This window comes from Amblyomma maculatum, chromosome 3 (assembly GCF_055883805.1).
Source record: "Amblyomma maculatum isolate TAMU_Amacu chromosome 3, ASM5588380v1, whole genome shotgun sequence".
Classification (NCBI taxonomy): domain Eukaryota; kingdom Metazoa; phylum Arthropoda; class Arachnida; order Ixodida; family Ixodidae; genus Amblyomma; species Amblyomma maculatum.
In genome coordinates this window covers 175,573,166-175,599,035 of record NC_139346.1, presented here as the reverse complement: position 1 = coordinate 175,599,035, position 25,870 = coordinate 175,573,166, and the positions used below count along the sequence as shown (strand labels likewise).

General features: G+C 45.5%; 1 protein-coding gene across 6 annotated transcripts in view; it reads right to left on the bottom strand.

Moving 5' to 3' along the window:
* Nucleotides 1-658: 658 nt before the first annotated feature.
* Nucleotides 659-25,870, bottom strand: part of LOC146197029 (beta-1,4-N-acetylgalactosaminyltransferase bre-4-like) — a 48,863-nt gene continuing 23,651 nt past the window's right edge. For 2 of the 6 annotated variants that reach the window (XM_084598740.1, XM_084598739.1), the window contains exons 2-8: nucleotides 22,631-22,897; nucleotides 22,346-22,526; nucleotides 10,527-10,759; nucleotides 6,981-7,165; nucleotides 6,317-6,439; nucleotides 3,343-3,438; nucleotides 661-1,243 (exon numbers count right to left, since the gene is read on the bottom strand). In XM_084598740.1, the coding sequence (XP_084454866.1) occupies nucleotides 1,114-1,243; nucleotides 3,343-3,438; nucleotides 6,317-6,439; nucleotides 6,981-7,165; nucleotides 10,527-10,759; nucleotides 22,346-22,526; nucleotides 22,631-22,780 (1,098 nt within the window). In that variant the 5' untranslated portion in view covers nucleotides 22,781-22,897 and the 3' untranslated portion in view covers nucleotides 661-1,113. Of the gene's footprint in view, nucleotides 1,244-3,342; nucleotides 3,439-6,316; nucleotides 6,440-6,980; nucleotides 7,166-10,526; nucleotides 10,760-22,345; nucleotides 22,527-22,630; nucleotides 22,898-23,080; nucleotides 23,227-24,930; nucleotides 25,012-25,870 lie in introns of those variants that run through there. The other 4 variants (XM_084598741.1, XM_084598743.1, XM_084598745.1 and 1 more) reach the window with 4 other exon arrangements.

The following is a 25,870-nucleotide window of genomic DNA, read 5'->3' as shown; positions in this document are numbered from 1 at the left end:
TTTTGTCGACAACAATGGGGCATTAAAGGCTTTCGCCTTAATAAAGCCCAGACATATTATATCATGGAGCACATGCTTTTTTTTTTTCGCATTTACTCCACTGCTTTGAAGCCATTATAAGGGTGAAGCCAAGGGACGTCACGAAGGTATGAAGTTTAGAATAACCAAAAATTAGACTTTGCACCATCAGGCACTTACACCCGAACAATCGAAACATAAGTAGGATGCACGCGTGCAATACGTAGTCATCCTATTCATATTACTTGCGCGCACAATGATGCAGAAACCTGCACAAAAGTATAGTGAAATATGAACGAAAACATAAGCACTCAGCACATAAACAAGTTTCTCTCTTGGACTTTACGCCGCTTAAAAGTTTGCCGCGCATTAGTTAGTGCATTGATGCTCCACCTTTCAAAGCGGACGTCTTTAGCAGCACCTAACTCCATCTCACTTTCCTGACTTTGGCCTCGTTTTCACATTCTCCATCTAATCGTTGTGCTTCCTTTCATGAAAATTAAGTATCACCATCTGTCATTCCACGCTATCATGTCCACGAAACATGGGTGAGAATTTGACGCCACAGCCGCCTCTTTCCCGTTTCTCCTCGACAATGTGCTCAAAGTGAAATCATTCGCAGAAGCTCCTTTAGTATGTTCTATGCGGTACAGACCCCACTAAGTATATTAATCGCTGGGTAGTAATGCCGCCGTGAGTTGTCCGATAGAGTTATCGACATCTATTTACATTTATTCCTTAGTTTGTGGCCGCAGCAACTTTCCCGAGTGAAGGTCGCTATGCAATAAGGTTTTCCTTTACCAATTGTACAGTGACATAAGTACAGTGACAGGAGTAACCGAGTGCTTGAGTGCTTGAGTGCCAAGCACCGAAGCGGTCGCATTTGCTCGATAACTCAAAAGTACCTACTGGTTACAAATTCTTCACTTTAAGCAATATTACTTCATTCATCGTTTTAGATTTGTGTTTACATTTCACACTTTGCATAGGTGTAAGGCCAATCACGGCACCGTGATTCCTTCTCTTTGACACATGCTTTCACTGTTCAAGTAGTCATGCGCGAACAAGCAACACATTCACAATCCGCGTGCTCTTCTACGGCTCCCTCAGATCCGCCAATATCCAGGTGTAAAGTTTCTTGAACTGGATGTCCATGACCTTGTACTTCACGCTGTTGAGGCCATCCGACTTGTAGCGCTCTTTCCATTTTGCCAGGATTCCGTGTCTGTAAAATCAGGGAACACAATGTGAGACTAAAAATGCATGTAAGGTTTTTGTGCTCTGATATCTACTATTGATCTTGTCTTTAAGGTGTTTACTCATTCCGTTAATAACTTAAGAAAAAAACTTTAAACATCTGCCTGAAGATTTCCACAGATTTTGAGTACAAAGAATTCTTTTAAGCGAGCACCCAATAATTCAGAATTTCGCTGTGACTTTGCCTGGCAAACATTTACAACATAGGCCAAAGGTGAAACCTACGTGCGCTACCTATGAATTGATGAAATTATTTTAGGCCCTCGCCAGTACGAGCCCTTACGGGCAGATGTCTTGGGATTTTATGGTGTCATGTGTACCTATAAACATGAGACTAGCTCCGTATTTTCTATTTGTAATATTTTTCGCCAACATTCTGCCCAGCATACATTGGGCAGATACACAGTGCACTTCGAGTTCTCCATTCGCAGAAAATATATCGCAGTTAGTTACACCAAATAAATATTGAAACTGCTTTCAACATGCTTCCCCAACCCTTTATGTTCTGTCGTTTTCTCTTGTCCTGCCTTGAGCGCTGTAACATGGAAGATTGTCACCAACTCACCCAACAACTTGCTTTGTCGAACATCTGATACCGCAGTACATAAGATCACAATTTAAAGGATGCGATAAATAGCAAACATACGGCAGATACATGAAAACCAAAGTAGTCTTGACTTCGTTATATATGTTAATTACTTTTGATGTTATTAAGAAATGCTGTTCAATAGAAAAGATCTGGCGGGAATTCGAAGTTGCACCTGCTGTATTAGCCAGCACAGGCAGAACCTGGAACCATTATTTTGTGATGCAAACTACAATTAGAGCTATGTTAAAACGCAAAAAAAGTCAAGTTCATTTAACTGGGTATTCTGTGGAACTGAACCTTTGCCGGCCGACGCACTGCGGCATCGCCGCACTTGCGGTAAGGCTTCTATTATAATACCAGCCCATTGTGGCAGAGCAGGAAATGAAAACACTGACGCTGGAGACTTCTTCACGCTAACCACACATAAATTAAAGCTTCAGACTTCAGAATTCTAGCCTAATATCACCGCAAGTGACATTCGAATTGGCAAGATCCAATTTTCGAAACCAATCCTTTAATGATCCCTTTCACCCACTACGAGTATATTTTGAGGCTTCAAATACCACGGCTAGGTGCAACGCATTAACCATATAAGCAATCCCTCAGACAATCCTTCTCAAACAGTTAAGTAGTGATAGCCATTTTGAAATTTTCTGTTGCTTGTGTCACGTATTACTCGAATATGTTTCTTTGTTGAAGATGCAGCGGACAACTTGTTACATCACTTTCAAAATGGTGGCTTTTAAATCCTAGCTTAATTTAGCTAAAAAGAATATCAGGCTACATAACAGAAGTACCAAAAGCAACCGCGAGTCAGTGTACACCTGGGGCATAAACTAGCAGCATATGTTACAGTAGTCTGTATAGACAGCCTCAGTCGTCTATTGCGCCTCTAACGCGCGAGTCCCTCCGGGGGGTTTTTCCTGTTCACCAGTGAGAAGAGTGTGATGGAGCCTATGACTGAGCAGTGGCTGAACATGACCTTTAGTAGAGCATTCACCCTAAAAAAACGCGAAGCCGATTCACGAAAGTCGGGTTCGCTCCAGGACACTCGAGCAAAGTTGAGGATAGTCTTAACAGCTCAGCCTCCTCGGCAGACGCTTTCGGTCGTTATGACAAGGTTAATTAAATGTGAAATATGCGCCATTCGATGCGGCGTCTCCCAAATGGTGCCACAAAACCGCGGCCTTAGCAGTGAAGCGGACAGTTCAATCGGAGCTGATCTCGGAGGCCATGGTTAAACCTCTACAATTTGAAGCGGCAGCTCCCACATGTTGCCACATGTACAGCTAAAGCTGCAGCTTTCCATGCTTTCGCCATATAAACGGTTTGAAAGAGATAACCCCCGATCATTTCTTCATGAAGTAATAAAAATAAATTTCTTGGTTTTTATAACAACGCACAAGTGATCCACAAAAACGGCCGGTCAACACAACAAAGCTCGTCTTTGTATTTTATGCCGTTCAGCAGCGACTCACCTTGCCGGGCTGGGCTTGCTTTTAACGTGACTGAGAGATGTGTACCTCGCAATTTCGGCAGGCCGCCTTAGTATGGTGAGGTTAAAGTTGCGTAATCTGTAATCCCGAAAGCGCTAATGAATTAGGCAGAACGTAGAGAGGGATCAGATTCTGCATTAAATGTTGTATTGAAAAAGGTACACGAAGAAATAAACCTTTTACAGGTTTATCAGTAATTTAAAGATTTTAGCAACGTGCTTCAAAATAATATTTTCCATGAATCAGCGTGATTGGTAGCTCTCCGCTGACAGCTACCTCATGAGCCTTGTTTATCCGAATAGTTAACAAACTATGAATACTAAGAGTTCTAAAACACAGAAAACATTCCGCCTCTATGCATATGTGTAGATGTGGTGTAAAATAATGCTGCAGGACAAACCTACTTTTTTGTATTGTGTATATAATATTACTACGAAGACAACGAAGCCTGCAATAGCGCGCCTGAACGCTCGCGCCAGGCCCGCTGGCCATCAAGCATATTTCATCATCATGTCATCACGTCGTTTTGTTTCTGTTTTGTCGTCATGTTCGATCGCTTGTCATATGTCACCACGTAACATTTGGTTGGAAGTGCGGTTCATCCCCATCCTAGCCTTGGAGCATCGACGCCAACCGTACGTCGGAGTCGTCGGCCAAATGCTTATGGAGATCGCCGCACAGCCCCGCCCCAGCCCTTCCTGCTCAGACCCGACCAGCCACTCTACCCAGCCCTGTTACCAGCCCTGATCACAACACACGACGACCAGGAATAGCTCAAACCTGAACCGACTGACCCCACGACGGAGAGACCTCACAACCACTCCAGCGAAGACACCACCCCTGCCCAAGCCGTCCGGCGTGTCATGGGCCTTGGCCTTCGGCCATCGGTGAGCACTCGACCTGATTCTCCAGGGCAAGCATTCATCTCATCTTCGCATTCATTGTGGTGACAAACGTTTCATCTCCTAATCCTCCACCTGTGTTCATCGCTCATCATGCATTGAATTTCAAGCAATCGATCGGGACGATCACTCGGTGGGACCCAGGTCATGATACGAAGATGACAAAGAAGGCAGTGGCGTGGGGCGAAGCGCTCGCGCCAGGCCCGCTGATCAATAAAGCATACTTCATCGTCATGCATCCCGTCGTTCTGTTTCTGTTGTGTCGCCGTGTTCCATCGCTTGCCATATGCCACCATGTAACAACATGTTCAAGCTGCTTTATCGCAGATATTCCCATGTAAATTTACTCAAAATTGATAACACTAGACATGTGACCTAGTTTGTCCCTTCTTATAACCCCTCTTTCAATATTTGTTAACTTACGATTCAGAGACATTTGCCCTTGGCTATTAAATTATAACGAAAAAGGTTTCGCTTTTTTGCCTTGACGTGCGGTTCAAATGCTAACGGTTATCTGCCGCGTCAGTTTTCAAAGTCGAAGCTTAATCTTCCGCTCTAGGCTACTTTTCAGTCATACTGTAATCAATTTTTATACCTATATTGCAATAAGCATGCTGGAGGCGATGTGTTCCCCGGGGTTATATTTTTCTCGAAGCCGTTTTCTTCTGATTGGCCTGATTTTCTCTCTTTATGCTACTATCCTTAAACTGTCTTAATATTAACCTAGCAACACTTTTAATACATTTGAATGCTGTCCGTCCGAATTGAAGCGTCTTTCTTTATCTTTCAAGGAAATAGACTCTCATTAGTCAGTTCTTTCGCCATAAGTGTATACGGGTCACAGGTGCGAATTTGTAATAAAATGCTATCAGCTTCTTTTTTGCGAGAGGAAAAACTAAACTTGCGCCTGATAATTAAATTTTAGCCTGTCTTTACAACTCTGAATACTGCTACATGTTCATGTCTACATGAATGCTTCGTGAAGTAGTTGCTTACGAAATTCCAGTATCGGTACGTACTAAATCGATAGGCTTGTCTTTCGATCAATGTTTGGCAGTATTTATCAAAGGGATGATAACTTCAATCGAGGCACTGCACCTTCGTGATACTTTCTTTTTTATTCTGTATGTTTGCCACTAGGCGTAGTGAATAAAAGCTGGGGATTGTAGGAGCAAGTTAGAAACAGAAGTGTAGACAAATATTCCTTAAAGAAGCGCAAAATGTTTTTATAAAGGGATTATCCAGTATTCACTTGAGATAGTCACATTCGAGGTCCCAACCGCAGGCCTGCCATCCAAAGAAGCTTTGTCTCACAGAAACCGAAACTGGGCAAGTTCACAACAAGCGCCTCACATCACATGGTTTGGCGCAGAGCCACATTCCTCGTGGTACTTTCAAATGTCCAAACATGGAGCTTTTATTAGCATCTGGTGGCGACATATTCATCTATCGACAGGTAAGACACTCGGGTGTCAAGGAGTCAATGTAAATTGTGTTCGACGGCGCAGGTGCAGCGATGTTGTTAGTGATACATTGTTGTCGATGATGCGTGTCAGCGTGGCGGCAGTGACTATGACATGTACTTCGCTTGAAGTACTGCGTATTTTAAATAGCTTAAGGAGGGTAAAATCAAATTCTTTGCGCCAGCACTGGGGTCTTGGGCTTCTTAAGGTTTCGAGAATAAGCCATGGCGAAAGTCGCGATGGGAACTTTATTGTTCTCACTGCCCAGTATATGAACGATAACCACAGGGCTTAAATTCGAAATGCGACTCTCTTATTGATATGCACTTTACCTTGTTGTTTGAGCCATTTCCAATATTTTTATTACGAGGATATACTGACCAGGTAAGCGCGGGGCGTAGTGTAGGTTCTTCTAACTCGCGAGTTAATAAATATAAATATTCGAACAAGGACATTTGTATCCGGCTACTTTAAACAGCATGCAATAGTAACCGCAGGTAATCCAGCGGTGAGATTAGTACAACGCATATATGGTTTCTTTCTGTTCGTGCTTGCGGCCCTTAAGTGATATCTTAAGCACTTCATACAAACCTGAAAGATATGTCGTCGTCTTCTCCTCCCCAGCCCCAGTAGAGATTTGAGAAACCGTTGACTAGCAGCATGTGTTCTTTGCTTAACGCGCTGACGCCGCCGAACATCAAGGTATACGGAACACTGTAAAAGTGAAAATACTACTGAATTTTTTGTTGTTCTAGTTCAATTTCTAATCAAAGTTAAGAAAAGAATTCAGGTAAGCTTTCTAATAAACTTGCTCGCAGATAGTGTTGAAAAGGCCGTGAGATTATAATTAATTGGCAGTAATGAAGATAGTGCACAAACAAACCAGTTTTCTATAATCATTCAATGCTTCTATTTTTAGAAAACCAGCCCGCTTCTAGCGCATCAACCACCCAGACTGAGCACTAGGACGAGCAAAATTCAATGCACCAACCTGATGTGAATATGAGAAAGTGCTCAATATTAAACCCTGAAGCTCAAATGCACAACTCTATTCAAGCGGGCCCAATGAATTTATTCAATGTTTCAAAGTGCTGCCATTATTTTGCGTATATAAGTTAACGTCTCATGTCGTGCTTTTGTTTTCTAATCAGCGTTATCACTTCAGGCAAGGTTCTCAGCAGTGTTAAGCTCTGGGCGAGCGCGAAGCAGAGAACGAGGTGCATGCAATTTTCAGACGGAACAAAATTTCCCTTACCCCGAGCGGTGGTCTATTATCACGGACATGTGCCGTGGCTGCTGAGGACAGGTGTATATATTGCGGTCATCGACGGGTATCAAGTCGATGTCATGGAACACAAAACATTGATAGTCATAGAGGGCGGTTGACTCTAGGTATCCGACATTCAAAAGCTTGGCCCTGTTGAATTCTTTGTTGTCGCCCTGAAAAGCAGAACATATGTTTCTTGTGTCATTTATTGTATATCTTTCGCGTCATCATTAAATTGGACATTGCCAAGGCTTGTCTAATGGTACCTGTTTCGGAACAAAATACTCTTGTTCAGTAACAGTGGACATTTTTGAGCAGCTTTCCACCACGTTAGAAAACGTGCAATGCGTCCAGCCCCCTCTTGAGGTATGGGACGTCCACTCTTTCGATTTGTTCCCAGATGTTTTTTAGGGATCAAAGATTGTCTCTGGCAGATGTCACTGTGGAGAGGGAATAAAACTTATTTCTTCCAGAAACATGTCAGTTTCTCTTTCTCAGTTCATGGCTCTAAACCTTCATAAAAGCGCCATAAGGCATCACAAGGATCGTGCCGCATGCAATGTTACTTTTGCCCTCCAAAGTATACTGCTCTGTATTTATTTCTCTTATTTGCGAAGAATTCACCTGAGCAAACCTCCCGACGACAAGGTATCAAAGGCCGACCACAGGTAGCTAGTAATAATCGAAGTTGTTTCATAAGGAAATTAACATCAGATCTTCCTTGCCTTTCCCATACTTGGCGGAAAACTACAGTCGGCTTTCACAGAACATTTCGTCGTGACCTGCAGAGAAGTGAATTAAACAGTATTCGCCATTTGGCGAACCGCGAGGCTTGCCCCGCTTTCATCGAAGTACGCCAGACGGCGCATCCGCTGGGACAGGCTGCGCCGCTCAGCGGCAGAGCACTGCAGTTTTGCTCCGGTGCCCTGGTTTGAGTTGAAATAGTTCAATACTTGCAGGAAGAAGATTTTACAATCCGACAGGAAGAATACGCAATGCGCTGCACATATTTGCTTATACTTTGTACGATCCATTATCCTGTTCAGTGTTTGTAGTACCTGATGCAGGAAAGCTTCCGAGATAACACAATCTGTGCGTAATTGCTGAAAGGACAAGAAAGTAATAGTAAACAAACATAGCGTTTTTGCGACTTGAAGCAGCAGTGACTACCGTGTCATACTCGATCTGAAGCAAAAAAGGGCTACACATTTATGCCTACAAAATCTAGGTGCTGATCATGCAGAGGTATACATCTCCTCGGCGAGCTCCGTAGCACTCGATACAGAATTGATTGAGTGCGGTTACACTGAGGGTGCGTACTTTAGTGGATGTGGCGCTATTAGACAAACATAATAATCATCTCGTTAGTAGGACACCTCACTTAACGAGGCCACTCAAGTGGTAGCTTAAGGCTGACATATGCCTAATTATATCCCAGCCTATACAGCACACTGCATGCATGCAATCAACAGTAAATGGAGAAAATTCAAGTATGAAATAATGCTGCAAGGAGTAATGGGCTGGACGATGTGATAAAGTACCCTTCCTAATTATTACTGTACTATAAATTATAGTCCAACTAGCTGCGCAAAAGAAGGGAAAGAATTCGGCTGCGAAGGTTTCTGCTTTGATTTAGTAACAATTCTCCCCAGCAGTTAAATGAACAACTGTCATATTATATATGACCTATTATTGCGCTTTCTGCTGCACAAACTTGCTTTTGTCACTCAAGGTAAAGTTTTCTCGTTTTCTGCTACCATAAAAGGCATCTCACTTACAGGCGCTTGCTTTTTTTTTTATATAACTGACGCCCGTTCTTAGTGAAAATAGACTGCCAGGAAGGGTATGAGCCCAAGAACCTTTTCTCTCTAGCTCGGCACTCAATGTTGCATTGGGAAGGGAGATTGATGTTGAAAAAAGGCAATAGAAATGATGACCAGGTGCAGTCATTGAAAAGAAGGTCCAAGTCAATTCGTAAGCGTGTGAATATCGTAGTGAGACAGTACGGGCTCCTCAGCCCCGTAAGCTTCAAAAGGGTGAAGACGAGGTCTTACCATCTTTTACAGATTTGTAACGCTTACAAAACAGAACAAAGCTGAGCTGCATCATCTCGTCTGTATATCTTTGAAAATCGCTATACATGCCACGCGATCTAAGGCATGAGGCAGGTTCAACTTACTTATGTTCTGCGACAAGCATTAGCCCCGTCACATTGAATGATATTTTAATGTCATGAGTAAATATAGTTTCGCTGAGAGCCACGTCAGACAGATAATTATTAATCGAAAGCCTTTCTATGCTAATGGAATGATATCCCGGGCGCTAGAGTTGTGCATCGGATCTGTGCGCTGATGTGTCACTTGTCAATCATCCTAATGACGTCATCAGAAAAATAAAAAATCCTGTCTCTACCAGAAATCGGGCTTCCATCTCTCGGATCCCCAGCCGAGCGCTTTAGCCAACTGCGCCGCGCCCGGTGATTATTTTCTTTATTGCATGGAAGTACTACTTGAAGCCCGAATAAACCAGGCCGCATCCCACAGCCTATCATACACAGTGACACCAGCATCGAGCTCTCACTTTGTCCACACATGGTTCCATGTGATCTTTTTGCGCTCATGGGACTGTTTAGCATGTGGAAAGCCTATGACAGATCGCCACGCAAAGCCACCACGTTCATCGAAGTCTCTGTTAAAAGAACAGTGTGCTATGGTGCGAGGGTGTATACTACGCAGGAGCGACCTCCTGCCTGGTTACCTTTACTCGTTGGATATACATGTCTCCCGGAATTTTGATGTATGGGCAAGGCGCCACAACCGCGGATAAGTGCACATCATAATTTTCCTTGTTTACCGTGAGGATGACAGCAGCGATGACAATGACGCTGCAAATAGCGATAGTTACAGTGATGGCAATGAGCAATGATAATGGCGATGCATTTAGTTGATACTGATAATGACAGCAAGCGTAATACACCGTGTGCAGCAGCGACGCTCCGGCTTTCGCATTTCTGCAATGTAAATTCCAGAGTGCTCTCGGAATTATTTTATATTTCTGGCTGCTGCCTTCTCGACCCAAATCTGACACCGATGAGTACGACACTCTGGTAATTAATGCAACGTTTGAGCGCAGCTTTTTACGGCGCAGAAAACCTGCTGTCTCCACTGTAAGTGGCGAGAAACAAAGAGAGAGAGAAACATGCATCCCTCCTGTTAACAGCGTAGTATCATAGTGCGTAATTCCGATCTCTCAACGGTAGCTAACCCGCAACTACTTCTTTCTCTTCACTTGAAACGTCTTGCAGAATTTTAGCCACCGGCCGCCGAAGAAGTAAAAGAGTGAAGAAGCACACACAATCAGACCATGAGTTCATGGAGTGGCAAGTATAGAACACTTGTTCACTTCTGCATACATGCTCAGAATGTATTGTTGCGAAGCTTCTCAACGGGCTGAAATGCAACACCCTGAATCAATTTGCATATTTAACAAGCTAATTATTATTTAACGAAAAAGAGGAAAATTGTCTGGACCAACCTGCTCAATGACGAAGACGCCATAGTCTATCTGCTGCCTTGCCAGCACCCGATGAATATTGTATATGAAAACTTTGAGATGCTCTGCGCGGTCTCTATACGGAATTAGGATCGCCACTCTGTGCCTTGAAGTACAGTTCTTGGGACGAAAGCGTCCGCCCATAATGACGTCAGGGAATTCGTCTTCGACGGCTTCCAAAGAGGACACATTCTTTTTTGTGGCGATGTAACCCACTGAAAACCGAGACGGAAAAGGTTGAGTGCCAATAAATCAAAATCAAAAACGCCAGATAGATAAGGAGTAACTAAGTTTTAAAAGTCAGCGAATTCCTTATTGTATTGGCTACTAGATGACTTGCGAGCTCACTGTCTTTAAGGCAGGCATATTTAAGGCAAGGTTTAGCGTCCTTCTACGTGTAAACGGGGGTTTTATGTTTGGCGTTTACAGGTGGCGCCTCGGGGCCGGCTGAAAGAAAATGAAGTTGGGCCGCGTGTGCTAGGTGATTGAGCTAGGCACGATCAAGGTAGAAAGTATCAAGGTAAAATAAAAAGAAGAAGACACGAGCAGTCCAGTTCTGAAAGCCGAGGTACGCCGCGCCACACAGCAGTACGTCTGGCCAAGCATTGGCATCGATGTTCGCTAGTGGGCCCGCTCATGCCTACTTTGCCAGACAGCCAAAGTCGTTCGCCACACGAAGACCCCCATCCGACCTTTCCCGCCGCCTGAATGCCAATTTGACCTCATCCATCTCGACGTTGTAGTGCCGCTTCCTCTATCTCAAGGCTGCCGGTATATCGTCACTGTGATTAATAATTTCACGCGTTGGCCCAAATCTGTACCATTTCGCACATAACTGCTGAGACAGTTGCTAAAGCCTTCGTCTCAGCATGGGTTTTTCTCTTCTGCTGACCGGCACTGTCACGACGGAACATGGCCGCCAATTTGTATGCTCCCTTCTCACGAGCCCCACCCTGTCACTTGGCACAAAGCACTACCGTACCATCTCATACCAACCCAGCGCCGGCGACATGGTCGAGCGCCACCATCGTCCGCAAGTTTTCCTCACTGCCCGCCTAAACGCAGAACACGGTTCGACCACCTTTCTCTCGGTCGACGAGTAGTCCAGAGAAGAGACCTTGGTTGCTCAGCGGCTGAACTCGTCTCCGTCATTCCCTATGTCTTCCTGGAGAGTTGTTCCTAACTTCGGCACCCTCACCACAGCCGCAGCTGTACCTAAAACGGCTACAAGAGTGCATTCAGCAACTGCGACCGTTACCACCTCGATCTTCCGATCGCCGCATCTTTGTGCATGCAGACCTTGTGTCTTCGACTCACCTGTTTCTACGCCAAAACACTATAAAGGCGCATCTTACACCTGCCTACGATGAGCCATACCGCGTCTTTCACAAGGCGTTAAATTCTGCGACCGTGCGAGTCAATGGACGCGAAGAATTGGCAACATTGAAACGCTTCAAGCCCGCCTACATCGAGACACCTCCCAAGGATCTCCCACAGATGTCGCAGGAATCTCTACAGAGGTGCCCGCCATCAGAGCAGCCTCCACACGCCTACCTGGCGTGTTCTTTCGCCGTTCGGTCTGTCTGTGGAACCCTATGGCGCCATCCTACTTCGTAAACGGAATTTTTATGTTTGGCGCTCACAGGCGGCACCTTGTTGCCGGCTGAAAGAAAATAAAGCTAGACCTCGCGTGCTACGTGCGCAAGCATGGCACAACCAGTCCTATTCTGAAAATCTAACGCAGTGGTCGCTTGTCGTGGTGATCCGCTGTGATTCCCGAAAAAAATATATATAGTTTAATTTTCTGCTCTTTCGCCTCCGACATTTCCTGTCTATTAAGATAAAGAGAGAAATTTATTTTAGGTTAATTCATTCTCATCTCACATACTGCAACTTGATGTAAGGTACATGCACCAAATCTAATAAAGACATAATACACTCCTTTCAAAAACATGCATGAAGAGAACAGGGTAGGCAAAATTTCCGAAAAAAATCGATTTTTTGTTTTTGTGTAATTTAAAATCTATATTCTTTCCTTGACATAGCCCAGTCTTTCATTTGCGCGCACGCGAAATATTTACCTCAAAATCAACCTTTTTCGAAACCTAGGCAGCATCCAGCCACACCCCCTTTGACACATGCTCGGGATCTGTGCCTTTCTTATGCTAAAAAAAAAATTAATTTTTCAGCGCCTATTTTTTGTCACGTTGAAAAAATGCGTTGAATTTGAAAAAATGCGTGAGAGTTTGTTTCTATAGTTCTATATTGTGTACTGTGATAGTCAGCACTTCAGCCATCAACATGCACCAGTGCGTTGTGCGACGAAGACAAAGAAGTACGCTGGGCTCGCCGTTGCAAGGTCCTCTCCTCACAGCTCTCCATCTGAGCGTCAATAAACGCCCCATTACAATTGGCGGAGGTGCCGGAAACGATCCCATTCAAACTGGAACTGCGAAGCCGTACACTACCCTCTACGACCGCCATGCAAGACGAGTCCACTTCGACGCTGCCGGCCGTTCCGCCCACGATCATGTGTTCTGGCGTCGTGCGCCAGCGTGACCCTTGCCTCTTCAGTGGCACGGCCGACCACGATGTCGACGACTGGCTGTCATCGTATGAAAGAGTAAGCAGCTACAACAAGTGGGATGACTCATATGAGCTCAGTAACGTTATATTCTATCTGACGGACGTGGCGAACCTCTGGTTTCGCAACCATGAGGCTGACCTGTCATCTTGGTCGACATTTAAAAAGAATTTCGCGGAAGTGTTCGGCCGCCCAGCAGTGCGTAAGCTTCGTGCCGAACAACGTTTACACGATCGTGTTCAGCGCGCTGATGAGACCTTTACCAGCTACATAGAAGACGTCGTTGATCTCTGCAAACGAGTCGACCCGGCCATGCCGGAAGCGAACAAAATCCGCTACATCCTCGAGGGCATTTCTGAGGACGCCTTCCAGATGCTGGTAGCGAAAGATCCCACCAGCGTTAGTGAGCTCGTGAAGCTTTGCCAGAGCTACGACGAGCTCCGCAAGCGGCGCGCTTCTAGGCGCCGCTCCCGTGTGTGCGACGAAGGCGTAGCCGCATTAGCCCTGGGTGGTTCGCCAACTTCTGAAGGGAGCCCGCTGAATCAACAGATCAAAGATTTTATTCGTGAAGAGGTCGCACGTCAAATCTCACTCCTTCCCCATTTTCAAGACTCGGGCCGCCTCGTTCCTGAACTGGCTCCATCTTTGGCCCCTACTATACGCCGTGTCGTGCAAGAACACGTCGCTGATGTCTTGCCGTCCAACCCCGTGCTGCCGCCTGTGACGGCACCTCTCACGTATGCCCAAATAACGGCTAGGCCACCACCTTCGCCCACGTCTGGCTCCTATGTGCAGGTCCCTGCCTACCGTTCACCGCCGCATGCTGAGCCTTCGTTCCAAGCCCCACCCTCAAGGTTCCGCCCACATCCTATGAAACCTTGGCGTACTACGGACAACCTTCCGATTTGCTATTCCTGCGATCGGCCAGGCCATGTTGCACGCCTTTTTCGCCAGCGCCTCCAACCTTCACAGCCTGACATTCGACTTTACCCGTACGATACCGACTCACGCTCGCAAATGATTCCGCCCGGTTCTCAATTTGTCTCACAAGATCGCCAAACCTATGCCACTCGTCGATCACATTCTCCTCGGCGCCGATCGCTTTCTCTAATGCTGCGACGTTCTAACAACACCGTTGAGGGAAACTAACAGTCGCAGTTCCGGGGGCAAGAACTGCGCTTGTTTCGAATTCCTCAAGTCCTCCGTGTCGTCCCGCTAATGCTATCAAAGTTTCTGTAGAAGGCGCCACAGTTCTCACTCTCGTCGATACCGGTGCAGCCGTCTCCGTCATCAGTGAAGCGCTCTGCCGTCGAATTCGCAAAGTGACCACTCCGATTTCCGACTTTTCGCTCCGCACCGCCTCATCACAGCACATTCACCCCTCCGTTTCTTGCACAGCCCGTGTGCTCATTCAAGACGTCTTGTACCCCATCGAGTTTATTGTTCTGCCGAACTGCTCGCATGATATCATCCTCGGATACGATTTTCTATCGACTCATCAAGCCGTTATTGACTGTGCTCGTGCGCAAATTGCCTTCGCCCCCCTCTGTGATGCCCCCTTCTGTGATACCCCTCCCCGCACTGCAAAACTTCTCGTCGCCCATGACACCGACATTCCTCCGTTCTCTGCTGCCCTCGTACCACTGTCTTGTGAGTGTGTAACTCCTTTGACTGCGATTTTTACACCTTCCGAAGCTGCCTCCCGTCATCCCTGCTTCCTTTTTCCGTTCGCAGTTCTCGAAATTCAAGACGGCAAGAGTGCACTTTACGCCTCGAACCCATTTTCTTGCCCAGCAGTCCTGCTCCGTGGCGAATGCATTGGACGTCTTGAAGAGCTTGATCCCGGTCATATCACCACTCTTGCTGACTCAACCCCCTCCTTCGACGTTAGTCTGTGCTCTTACGATGTTGCGACGGCTTCGACGCCCTCCGACGTTTTCCAACATGCTATTGATGCTGATGCTGATACTGGAAGTAGTAGGCGAATATATCTACTTAGGACAGGTAGTAACCGCAGATCCGGACCATGAAAAGGAAATAACAAGAAGAATAAGATTGGGATGGAGCGCATTTGGCAAGCACTCGCCGATTATGACTAGCAGCTTACCGGTATCGCTCAAGAGGAAAGTATACAACAGTTGCATCTTGCCTGTACTCACCTATGGGGCTGAAACGTGGAGGCTAACCAAAAGAGTTCTACTTAAGTTGAGGACAACCCAGAGGGCTATGGAACGAAAAATGGTAGGGGTAACATTAAGAGATAGAAAGCGTGCAGAGTGGGTCAGAGAAATAACTCAAGTTAACGGCATTCTAGTGGAAATTAAGAAGAAATGGACATGGGCAGGACATGTAGTGCGAAGAGAGGATAACCGATGGTCGCTGAGGGTAACAAACTGGATTCCAAGGGAAGGAAAGCGTAGCAGGGGGCGGCAGAAAGTTTGGTGGGCGGATGAGATTAAGAAGTTCGCAGGGGTCAAGTGGATGCAGCTAGCACAGAACCGGGTTAAGTGGAGAGATATGGGAGAGGCCTTCGCCCTGCAGTGGGCATAATCAGGCTGATGATGATGATGATTGATGCTGATCTTCCACTTGCGCAACGTGATCAACTTGTCGCCCTCTTGCAGAACTTCGCTTCTTCATTCGACCTTCCTCAAACTGACTTGGGCCGCACGTCTGTCGTAGAGCACACCATTGACACCGGTAAAACCGCACCTTTGCGCCAGCGCCCCTATCGCGTGTCGGCTTCGGAGCGCCAAGTAATTGCTGATCATGTGGACGACATGCTCCGTCGTGGTGTCATTCGGCCTTCCCACAGTCCCTGGGCGTCTCCAGTTGTGTTGGTACCTAAGAAAGATGGCTCCTTCCGGTTTTGTGTCGACTACCGCCGGCTCAATAAGATCACGCGCAAGGGTGTCTATCCTCTGCCACGCATCGATGACGCACTGGACTGCTTGCAGGGCGCCGAGTTTTTCTCCTCGTTGGATTTACGATCTGGCTACTGGCAGGTGCCAATGGATGACGCTGACCGCTCTAAAACTGCCTTCATCACACCAGATGGATTATATGAATTCAACGTCATGCCCTTTGGGCTTTGCAACGCCCCGGCCACATTTGAACGCCTCATGGACACTGTGCTTCGTGGATTCAAGTGGCGAACCTGTCTTTGCTATCTCGATGATATCGTAGTCTTTTCTACCGATTTTCAATCCCACCTGCTCCGACTGAAGGACGTTCTCACTTGTCTCGCTACTGCCGGCCTCCAACTGAATCTGAAGAAGTGCCGCTTTGCTGCTCGCCGACTAACTATTCTAGGTCATGTCGTTTCTAAGGATGGCATTCTTCCCGATCCCACCAAACTTCGTGCATTTGCCGAATTCCCACGCCCAAAATCACTGAAGCAGCTACGAAGTTTCATCGGCCTGTGCTGCTACTTTCGCCGCTTCATCTTAAATTTCGCATCTATTATTGCTCCTCTCATCCAGCTCTTCTCCGGCAGCTCCGACCTCTCCTCATGGACACCTGCTTGTGATGACGCCTTCAACACTTTACGCCGTCTCTTGGTTTCGCCTCCCATCCTCCGCCACTTCGACCCGAATGCGCCAACTGAGATTCACACTGACGCTAGCGGTATTGGGATAGGCGCCGTTCTCACCCAACGCAAGCCTGGTATCCGAGACTATGTGGTGGCGTACGCAAGCCGCACCTTGACCAAGGCAGAGTCCAATTATTCTGTTACGGAAAGAGAATGCTTGGCCATTATTTGGGCCATCGGCAAATTCCGTCCGTATGTCTATGGCCGACCATTTTATGTGGTCACTGATCATCACGCTCTGTGCTGGCTGGCGTCCCTCAAAGACCCGTCCGGCCGCCTTGCTCGCTGGGCTCTTCGCCTCCAAGAGTATGACATTCGTGTCATATATCGCTCAGGCCTCAAGCATACTGACGCGGACGCTCTTTCGCGCTCACCGCTGCCTCCCTCTTCGTTGCCTGATGAGATCTGCGCCTACGATTTGTCTTCGCTTGCCACTATCGACATGGCCACGGAACAGCGGCGCGACCCGTGGATATCTACACTTCTGGACTTTCTTTCAAGTCACTCTCCAGGTCGTTTGTCTAGGGCGCTTGCCCGCCAAGCTCACCATTTTTCAATTCATGACGGCCTGCTCTATCGCCGCAATTATCTTCACGATGGAAGGAAGTGGCTTTTAGTCATCCCCCGTCATCTCCGCCCCGAAATTTGTGCTGCTTTCCATACTGATCCCCAGTGCGCCCACGGCGGAGTGTTGAAAACCTACACGCGCTTGCGTCTACGCTTCTTCTGGCGTGGAATGTACCGCTTTGTCTGCCATTTTGTCCGTTCTTGCCAGTCTTGCCAACGCCGAAAAACTCCTCTCAAGTCTCCTGCTTCGCTGCAGCCGTTGCCCTGTCCTGCCCGTCCGTTTGATCGTGTCGGCATAGATCTATACGGTCCCCTTCCTACAACTTCAGCTGGCAACCGCTGGATTATCGTGGCAGTGGATCATCTGACCCGCTACACTGAGACATCATCATTGTCCTCTGCTTCCGCACGCGACGTGGCTGCCTTTATTCTGAAAAACCTGGTTCTTCGCCATGGTGCCCCTCGCGAACTGCTCAGTGACCGCGGACGCGTTTTCTTATCAGACGCTCTTGAGGCTCTCCTGAAAGAATGCCGCACCATACACCGCACCGCTACCTCGTACCACCCTCAGACGAATGGACTGACAGAACGTTTCAACCGCACTCTCGGTGGCATGCTGGCTATGTACGTGAACACCGACCATTCCAATTGGGACCAAGTTCTACCGTTTGTTACGTACGCATATAACACCGCGGCACAGACCACTACTGGATTCTCTCCATTCTTTCTCCTTTACGGGCGCGAGCCACCCTGTACTATGGACACACTTTTTCCCTACCGCCCTGACGTTTCCGAATCTTCCCCGCTATCCGATGCCGTCACGTACGCAGAAGAATGCCGTCAGCTCGCCCGCTCTCTCACAACAGAAAATCAGTGGCAACAAAAATACCTCCGTGATACCGGCGAAGCTTTGTCATATCTCCCGAACTCTCTGGTGCGGCTCTGGGTGCCCTCCACAACCCTTGGCCTTTCAAAGAAATTTCTTGCTCGCTACCACGGGCCATATAGGGTCCTCCAGCAAACATCTGCAGTCAACTACGTAGTTGAGCCCGTCACGCCCTCTGCGGACTTGCGTCGCCGTGGTCGTGAAACAGTTCACGTGAACCGATTGAAGCCGTTCTATGACCCCGCTGTGCTTTCCACGCCATAAGTCGCCAGGATGGCTCCTTTTTTTACCCGGGGGGAAAATGTACTGTGATAGTCAGCACTTCAGCCATCAACATGCACCAGTGCGTTGTGCGACGAAGACAAAGAAGTACGCTGGGCTCGCCGTTGCAAGGTCCTCTCCTCACAGCTCTCCATCTGAGCGTCAATAAGCGCCTCATTACAATTGCAATAAAGCTCTTTCTTCCACTTCAAAGCCAATTATCTCAAAACACCAAATTTTGCTGCATTTGACCCTTTTTGTAAGAAACTACAGGCGCAAAGGAGATAAAATTTTCCAGACATTGAGCAAACATTACAGATAGTCTACTGAACTAAGATTATAAATATTATTGCAGACGATTTTTATTTACAGGCTATGAACTGCAGATTATGGCTCTAAAATTTGGTGGGTCCAGTAAAAAAAAAGATAACAAAAAAACTAACCTTTAAAAACAAATTATCCTAGTTCAGTAACACTACCTAACATTGCTGATTACAATGCCACCAATGTTAATGTTCTAACCCCGGCAGATCATGAGAAAAAGGGTCACGAACATAGCCTAAAATGCATGGCAAGAATAGGACCTACCCTGTCCCCTTAAGTGTTTTGTCCATGGAATGTTATAAATAGTTTGAAAGTATCAGAGTCGAATGTTTTCAATCCTACCAGAAGAAAGCAATTCTACTTTACCAGAAAGTTAAAAGGCATCTTCTCTCATTCTCTCGACCATATACCGAGAGGCCATTGTCTTATGACATGCGTCTGGCTTTTTTATTGCCCGTGAAATATGCACAAACTACGGGATGGCAGGCGTGTCGCAATTAGTGCAATTATGTAACAAATACCCGGCATTGATTGCGCTCTATAATGCAACACTGTTCCACAATATAAAAAGCAAATGCGGTCCATTCTTTTAATCCCCGGAACACACCATATTATCATGTAGTCTACTGGAATGTCATCGGCTGGTGTTTGCGGAGAAAAAACTTTTGTTAGCTTCATATTTTCAATGATCTCAGAAAAGATCCAAATGCTACCCTTATTGGGTTAATTATAAAGTATGCCCTGACACCTATCAGCCTTTTTGTAGCCTTGAAATTAATGCCGTCTTTCTGATTATATTGGCACTAGCTTTTATATGTCCTGCATTATTTTGTCCCACGATAAAAGCCGAAATAACACATGTTACTGTTTTGTTTACAAAATATTGTGCCATGAAGTGAAATATATTTTTTTTTCTTTTGAGCATCTACTCATTTCACTGCTTCTGTTATTCTCCTGGCTGCCACACTGAATTGTAAACACAGTGTGTACTTAATCAGAAACCACTGAAGCCTACTTTTCTCCCATCTCGTGGCATATTGTACCAATTAACTTAAAACTTCACCTTCAAGGTACAAACTTCAAAGCATACTTAAATAATGAGCAACAAATTATGTCACTGAAAAAAGGCATATTATATCACACTATCTATAATACATAAAAACAATTTTGGGGCAGCATTAACCCTAAAGTTCTTTTTCTCGACAAAGGAATCTGTTGAGATGGATACCTTCTAGGTTATTATAGGTTTCTAGTTGCTTTGTTTTGCACAAGTTATCCGCACATCGAAGTAATAAACGCACGAGTTAAGGAGCGTTTCTCTCGGTCTTTTCTTATAGCGCTTTGACTCCGCGTTGCTTGTTTTTCTTTTAATATTTGATTCGACATCTATTGTCCAACATGAAGTATACACGAATACCATTTATTTTTACTATTGGATACGACATATTTTTTGGGCTACTGGATTTGTATTGTTTTATTACGAATACAAAAAGTGTGCGATAGAGACGAAACGCCGTCAGATAGGAGAGCAGCGCTGGAACGGTAGGAAGTAAAAAGCAGGCTAATGTTTCTTCTGTGCCACTGTTGTGCTAATCAGTTTATGCTTGTGCAATAAAATATTACGACATAATATATTCCTCCTTATGCAGCCATGAGCTAGGCGCATCATAATGCGTAGTGCCCTCAGCAACTATTCCAAGTTTGTATATTGATATTGGCTTCCCTGTGCTTTTTCCCTTCGAGTTAAAAGAACACATAGGAACTCAGCATAATTGTCTTTTGTGTAGTACTATGCGGTCCCTAGAGTTAGAAAAACATTACTTTTAATTTAGCTCGGTTAGACTAAATGCGAATCAGGTGTTCTCGCACTTTGTTTTTCAGTTCGGTTTTGAGTCGCACGCAGTCGCCAGCGTATAGTCGTAGTCTACCGCATTCTGTGAGAAGTTCATCTGACTCGGTGTAAAAGGGTCCAGGTAGATTCAATTTTCATATCACATATAAGTTAGCAGTTCCTGGTGATTCGGCCATGATATAAGATCCACCTGAGGTGGCACACACCACCGGCACAGACACAAGCGTATCGCGCAAACAACATGCTTATGCCAATCAACGTCCTTCACATCTATGTCGCGCCATGGAAAATCAACATAATTGATATCTACGTCGTGCTATTGAATCTAAGTCCGGCTCGCGGGAGCAAACGTGCCTCCCTGGCCACTAATGAAACGTCAAGCCTCGTTATGTGGTTCGTCCTCTCAAGACTTCAGTGCGAAAATATAAAGCCAAGGTCAAAATATTAAAAGTGTGTAATCTATCCTTAAAAATATCTCTCTATCATTTTCGCACTGTTGTGCTTTTAGAGTCCCACCTACAAGTCTCAGCTTTGGAAAATATCCGGACTTTTAACTCCACTTCGTTCTTGAATATTTCCCTTTTGTTCGCAGGAAATGCTGTTCTTTCTTTCTCCTGCCATGCTTCAGGCATAGTTTATGCGCACTTCATCTCATTCTTCGCGCTCGTTTCGGAACCTGAACTACTTAATGAGTTGTGATGTGTTCTGGAACGGCAGTTAATTTGTTTCTAGCTTAGCGTGTGCCCTGAAAGGTTTGCTTGTTCAAGGAAGAACATCCTTTGTCAGATGTCTTGTAATGTGTTTCGCCGGCTCCTCTTTTAGTCTCATTCGTTTCTAGAATTAGTGTCGCACGATATAAGTCTTTCAAACACATATAATCGCAGCCGCAGTTAGTGATTAGGGCACGCGGCTAGTGTACCCAAGGACGCGGCATCAGAGTCCGGTCAACGCAGCCGCTTTTAGATTGAGGCGAAAAGCAAGGCGCATGGATTATGTGCAGCTTCAGTGCACGTAAAGAATTCAAGACGATCGGAATTTTCAGAGCCCTACACTACAGCGTCGCCCATAACCTTAGTCGTTTTGGTACGTTTAACTGTACAACGAACCGCACCAACTAGACAGATGGAAACGAAATAGTCAAACTTCTGCGTGATTCAAGTAGCAGGTGACGATCCGGAGTAGCAGAAAAAATGTGCATTTTTAACTTTGCAAGTTAGTCGAGCGAAAGGCGCCACCGCTCGAAAGGAAATGTTATGGTTGTCCATTCGTTACTTTCGTTTACACTGTGTTGTAAGATGCGAGGCGTTGTTTTAAGGACTGCCTGCTATGCCTTACGCTGGGTGAAAAGTTATAGCGCTACAATTCTCCTAATTAAAACTGTCAACTTCAGAAGTTATGAACGTGGCATGTGAAACAGAAAAACCTCGATAAATTCTCAATCCCTTCTCTTCGGCGAGACGATGCAAATGGACAACGTTTTGAGTACAGCAGCAGCTCATGATTTTGCCACTTTATTTCGAGAGCATGGAATGCGTGCAGCGCACTCTGCAAAACGGCAAAAAATGCAGGTGATTATATTTCTTATTAAAAGACCCAAAAAAATGGTTTGTGTGCAGAGCTAGCTTATCATGTTTGAGTATTGTGGACACAATAACACGCAGCGTGCACATCAGATTGTGGCGTTGGTTATCTATAGGTTCACTGAATGTGAAAATTAGAGCATATTAAAACTTACCGAGATTTGGAGGTATAAGCGGACAAAGATTTTTATCCGATGCATTTGATCTATTCCCATCGCTCAACACATCTTTGGGGATGTCTGCGATGGCAGGTGCGGTCTGGATTCCTACGCTTGGTGTTTCTTTTTCATCAGCTGCGTGTTCTCGAATGACAGAAGTCAGGTTGACAAAAATGGCCTGCGAGACAGAGGAAAGAAACCAATGCGTAGAGCACAATTAAACACCCTTGCGTATCATATAACGTAAACCATTTGCAGTGAACATGCTGGAAATCAACATACCTGATATGTCGCGTTCTTAAACTTGGTCACGTCAAAGCACACATGGACGAGAATAAGTGCCAGCCCCACGCCTATGACTAGCTTGCACAAAGCACGAGCTGCGAATATGCACATCACAGCACTTTTGCGGCCATTCAGAGTTGGGTCCATGGTTGAAGCAGCCACGTGTATCAGCTCAGTAAATCACGACTGCTGCGCTGAAACTTCCTTTGATGTAAATTTGCAGCAAGGCAACTTTTCATATCGCACGCAATCTCCTCGCGACTTCTGAAATTAAACGCAAAATACACAAAAAATGATCTTGCATCCAAAGGTTGCCTTAAAACGTGTAGGACTTCATTTCCATTATGCAAAACTGGCTTCGTTGCATGGCGCAAGAAAAGGAAGTACATTTCAGACTACGTAACAACCGTTATTCCGGAGAAAAACGAGTCTAAATAAAGGCAATACCGTGGGGCTTTTGACCAAGCCGATGATGTTAGACAATGCACATTGAAACAAGTCATCGGCAAGCGCTGCGTTTGCGCTCAATATTCTGCTTGCCCTATGTTCTCAGGTTCCATTTTGTACAGTGAGAAACTGAACAATGCGTGATCGAGCTCGCGGATGTAGAGAACGAATATTCGTTTCGGAAGCAGACATGTCATCATTGCACTTGAAAATGATTTATATCTATTTCAATCACCCTACATTTAAAAAAAAAAGTTTTGTCTTGGTTGACGTTGAACGCTTGTGATATTTACATATGCGTTGAGATTATTCCGCCAAAAATCTGGTCATAAATATTTAGCAACTTGAAAAAATATCTCTAGAGCGCTGAGGCCTAGCCCAGAAGCCTGCTCTATTACTTATTCGTATTGCTTGCCTATTAGTAGAAATTTATCAGCAATCTTAAGGTCCAGGGCAAGTACAAGACCGCTTGCTTTCTTCCTTCAGCAGTTTTAGATTCCTCTTATTTCTTTATCCTTTCTTGCTCCCTAATATTTGAGGAGCCCTGCCTTTTAAAGATACTCTTTATCTATGTGGCGAGAAACATTCTGCAGAAAACATCTGGTGGTATTCGAAATGCTTCCAAAAACATATTTTTTGCTTCCTGCTGACTTTTCTAGACATACACGCCACCTCTAGTGGCGACTTTTAAGGTGCCGGATTCAATAAATGCTCCAAAGATAGGGTTTGTTTCCACAAACCCTATCTTTGGAGCATTTATTGAATACGCTTGAAGACCACGTGTATTTGTTATACGGTGCCCCATGGTGATGTTCCCGTACTGGCTGGTCTTGATTTGGCTTTTCGCTCATACCGCCCTTCCAAACTGTTCGCCGCAGAACATTATCTTGCTCGTCGACCTCATTATCATTTTTGCGAAGTCTATGCGCAACTGCAAGGAACCATGGCTTTAAAGTAGACAACAGGCTGTGAAAATGGTCCTAAATGGAAATCAATGGCAGCTTAACTTCAGTTCTCAAGCGTGGCCCTAACTAATGCGTTTTAAATTTCTGCTAGCTGTATGTCAGAAACTGAATGCATTTCACTCACCTAGGCATTTTACTTGTGAAAAGGTATGCGTGAAAAAACGAAAATGCAATGCAAACAAATGCTGGCGCGGGATATTTTCAATACCAGAATTAGCCGCATTTTTTATGTCTTGCCAAGCCTTCCGCATTCGCTACATCATTTGTTTATTCATCACAATGTGATCATTTCTGGTGAAATCAACATTGCTTGTTTTGGTCGAATTACCTTATTGCACACTCTTACTCCCTACACAGGTTTTAAAAGCGTAACGTATTTTTCCAAATAGCACCGCTTACAAAAACAGGCATATCAGCCCTGCCGCACTGGTGTAGTAGTTGGGATTCGACTGAGGTGAAAAGCAAGGCACCCATGGGCTTCGCGATGTCAATGTTCGCTGAACAAGCCCAGGTGCATGGTCAAAATTTCCTGCTCCCTTCGCTATAACGTATCTCGTAGCCTGAGTCGTTTTGTCCCATTAAACTTCATCAACCAAGAATAGCTATATTGGAGGAAGCGGCCTGCGCTTTATCGTTGCTGAATCGGCAACACTGGGCAGCACGGTGAACTATACAAAAGTTCACTATCATGGACCGCCGATCGGTTGAAGCTTTAGACTGCATCCCTCATGAGCCTCTCGATGGGCACAACTGGAGTAAGATCTTTAAAACGTTCCCTGCGACACAGGTCACCAGTTGTTTACGCCATTTCTTAATGTATTGCAGCTGCGTGTACTGTGCCAGAACATGAAGCCGTGGAGAGAAAATTAAAGCAAAAAGCCTTACTTGGCTAATACGTAGCGGTAGCATGTACAGGAAATGTCACCGCTTGTGGCAACAAAATATAACGTGATGTTGTATCAAAATACATTGCGACACAACAGTTGTTGTTGTTTTTTTTTCTGTAGAGCGTTTAGTGCAGTGTCGTGCCATTTCGCTTCACATTAGCACCCATCTGCAAGCGAAGTTCAAGACTAGCTCCATAAACGGATGCTAACTGACGGCACACATACCTCCAGGGAGGAAGGAGAAGATGAGGAGGAAAGGCAGGGAGGTTAACCCGTAAAAGAAACCGGTTTGCTACCCTGCACTGGAGGAAAGGAAGTGAGAGGATATAAAAGTTGTGAGAGAGGGATGGGTGAAGTTAGTACAGTCACATCACAGACGGGTCACATCACGTCACAGTCATATCACGGAACATAAAAGCAAACTCATAGTCTTTCGATTAGGCCTGTGCTTTTCATAAAGCGGAGCAGTGCCTGGGAGGCCTTCACCGCAAAAAATCGCCGTGGCCAAGGACCCAAAATCTTAATTTCACTCAATAGGCGTCCATCCAGCGCACGGCATAGACACTGTCTTTCCTCACTGTATATCGGGCACCCACAAAGAATGTGGCCTATAGACTCGTTGCACCCACGTACCTCCGATTCTCCACCCATGATCGTGGATCTAGTTGCCAGCCAAGAGAAAGGTATTGCGCTATTCTTTTCCCCAAGAACCTAACCAGCTAAAAATATTTAACACATTGCCAAACTCTGTGTCAGTTTTTCAATGGCAAACCGCCAACGAGAGGACCTCATATTCTATACTGTTCTACTCACTCATCTTGTGACTCGTCTTCCTCGCATCACAGTAAGATGAAATGATGTAACCCACCACCAGTTGCCCACAACACAGCAAATGTATAAAAGAGTTCCTATTTACGACATGATGCACATGTGACACG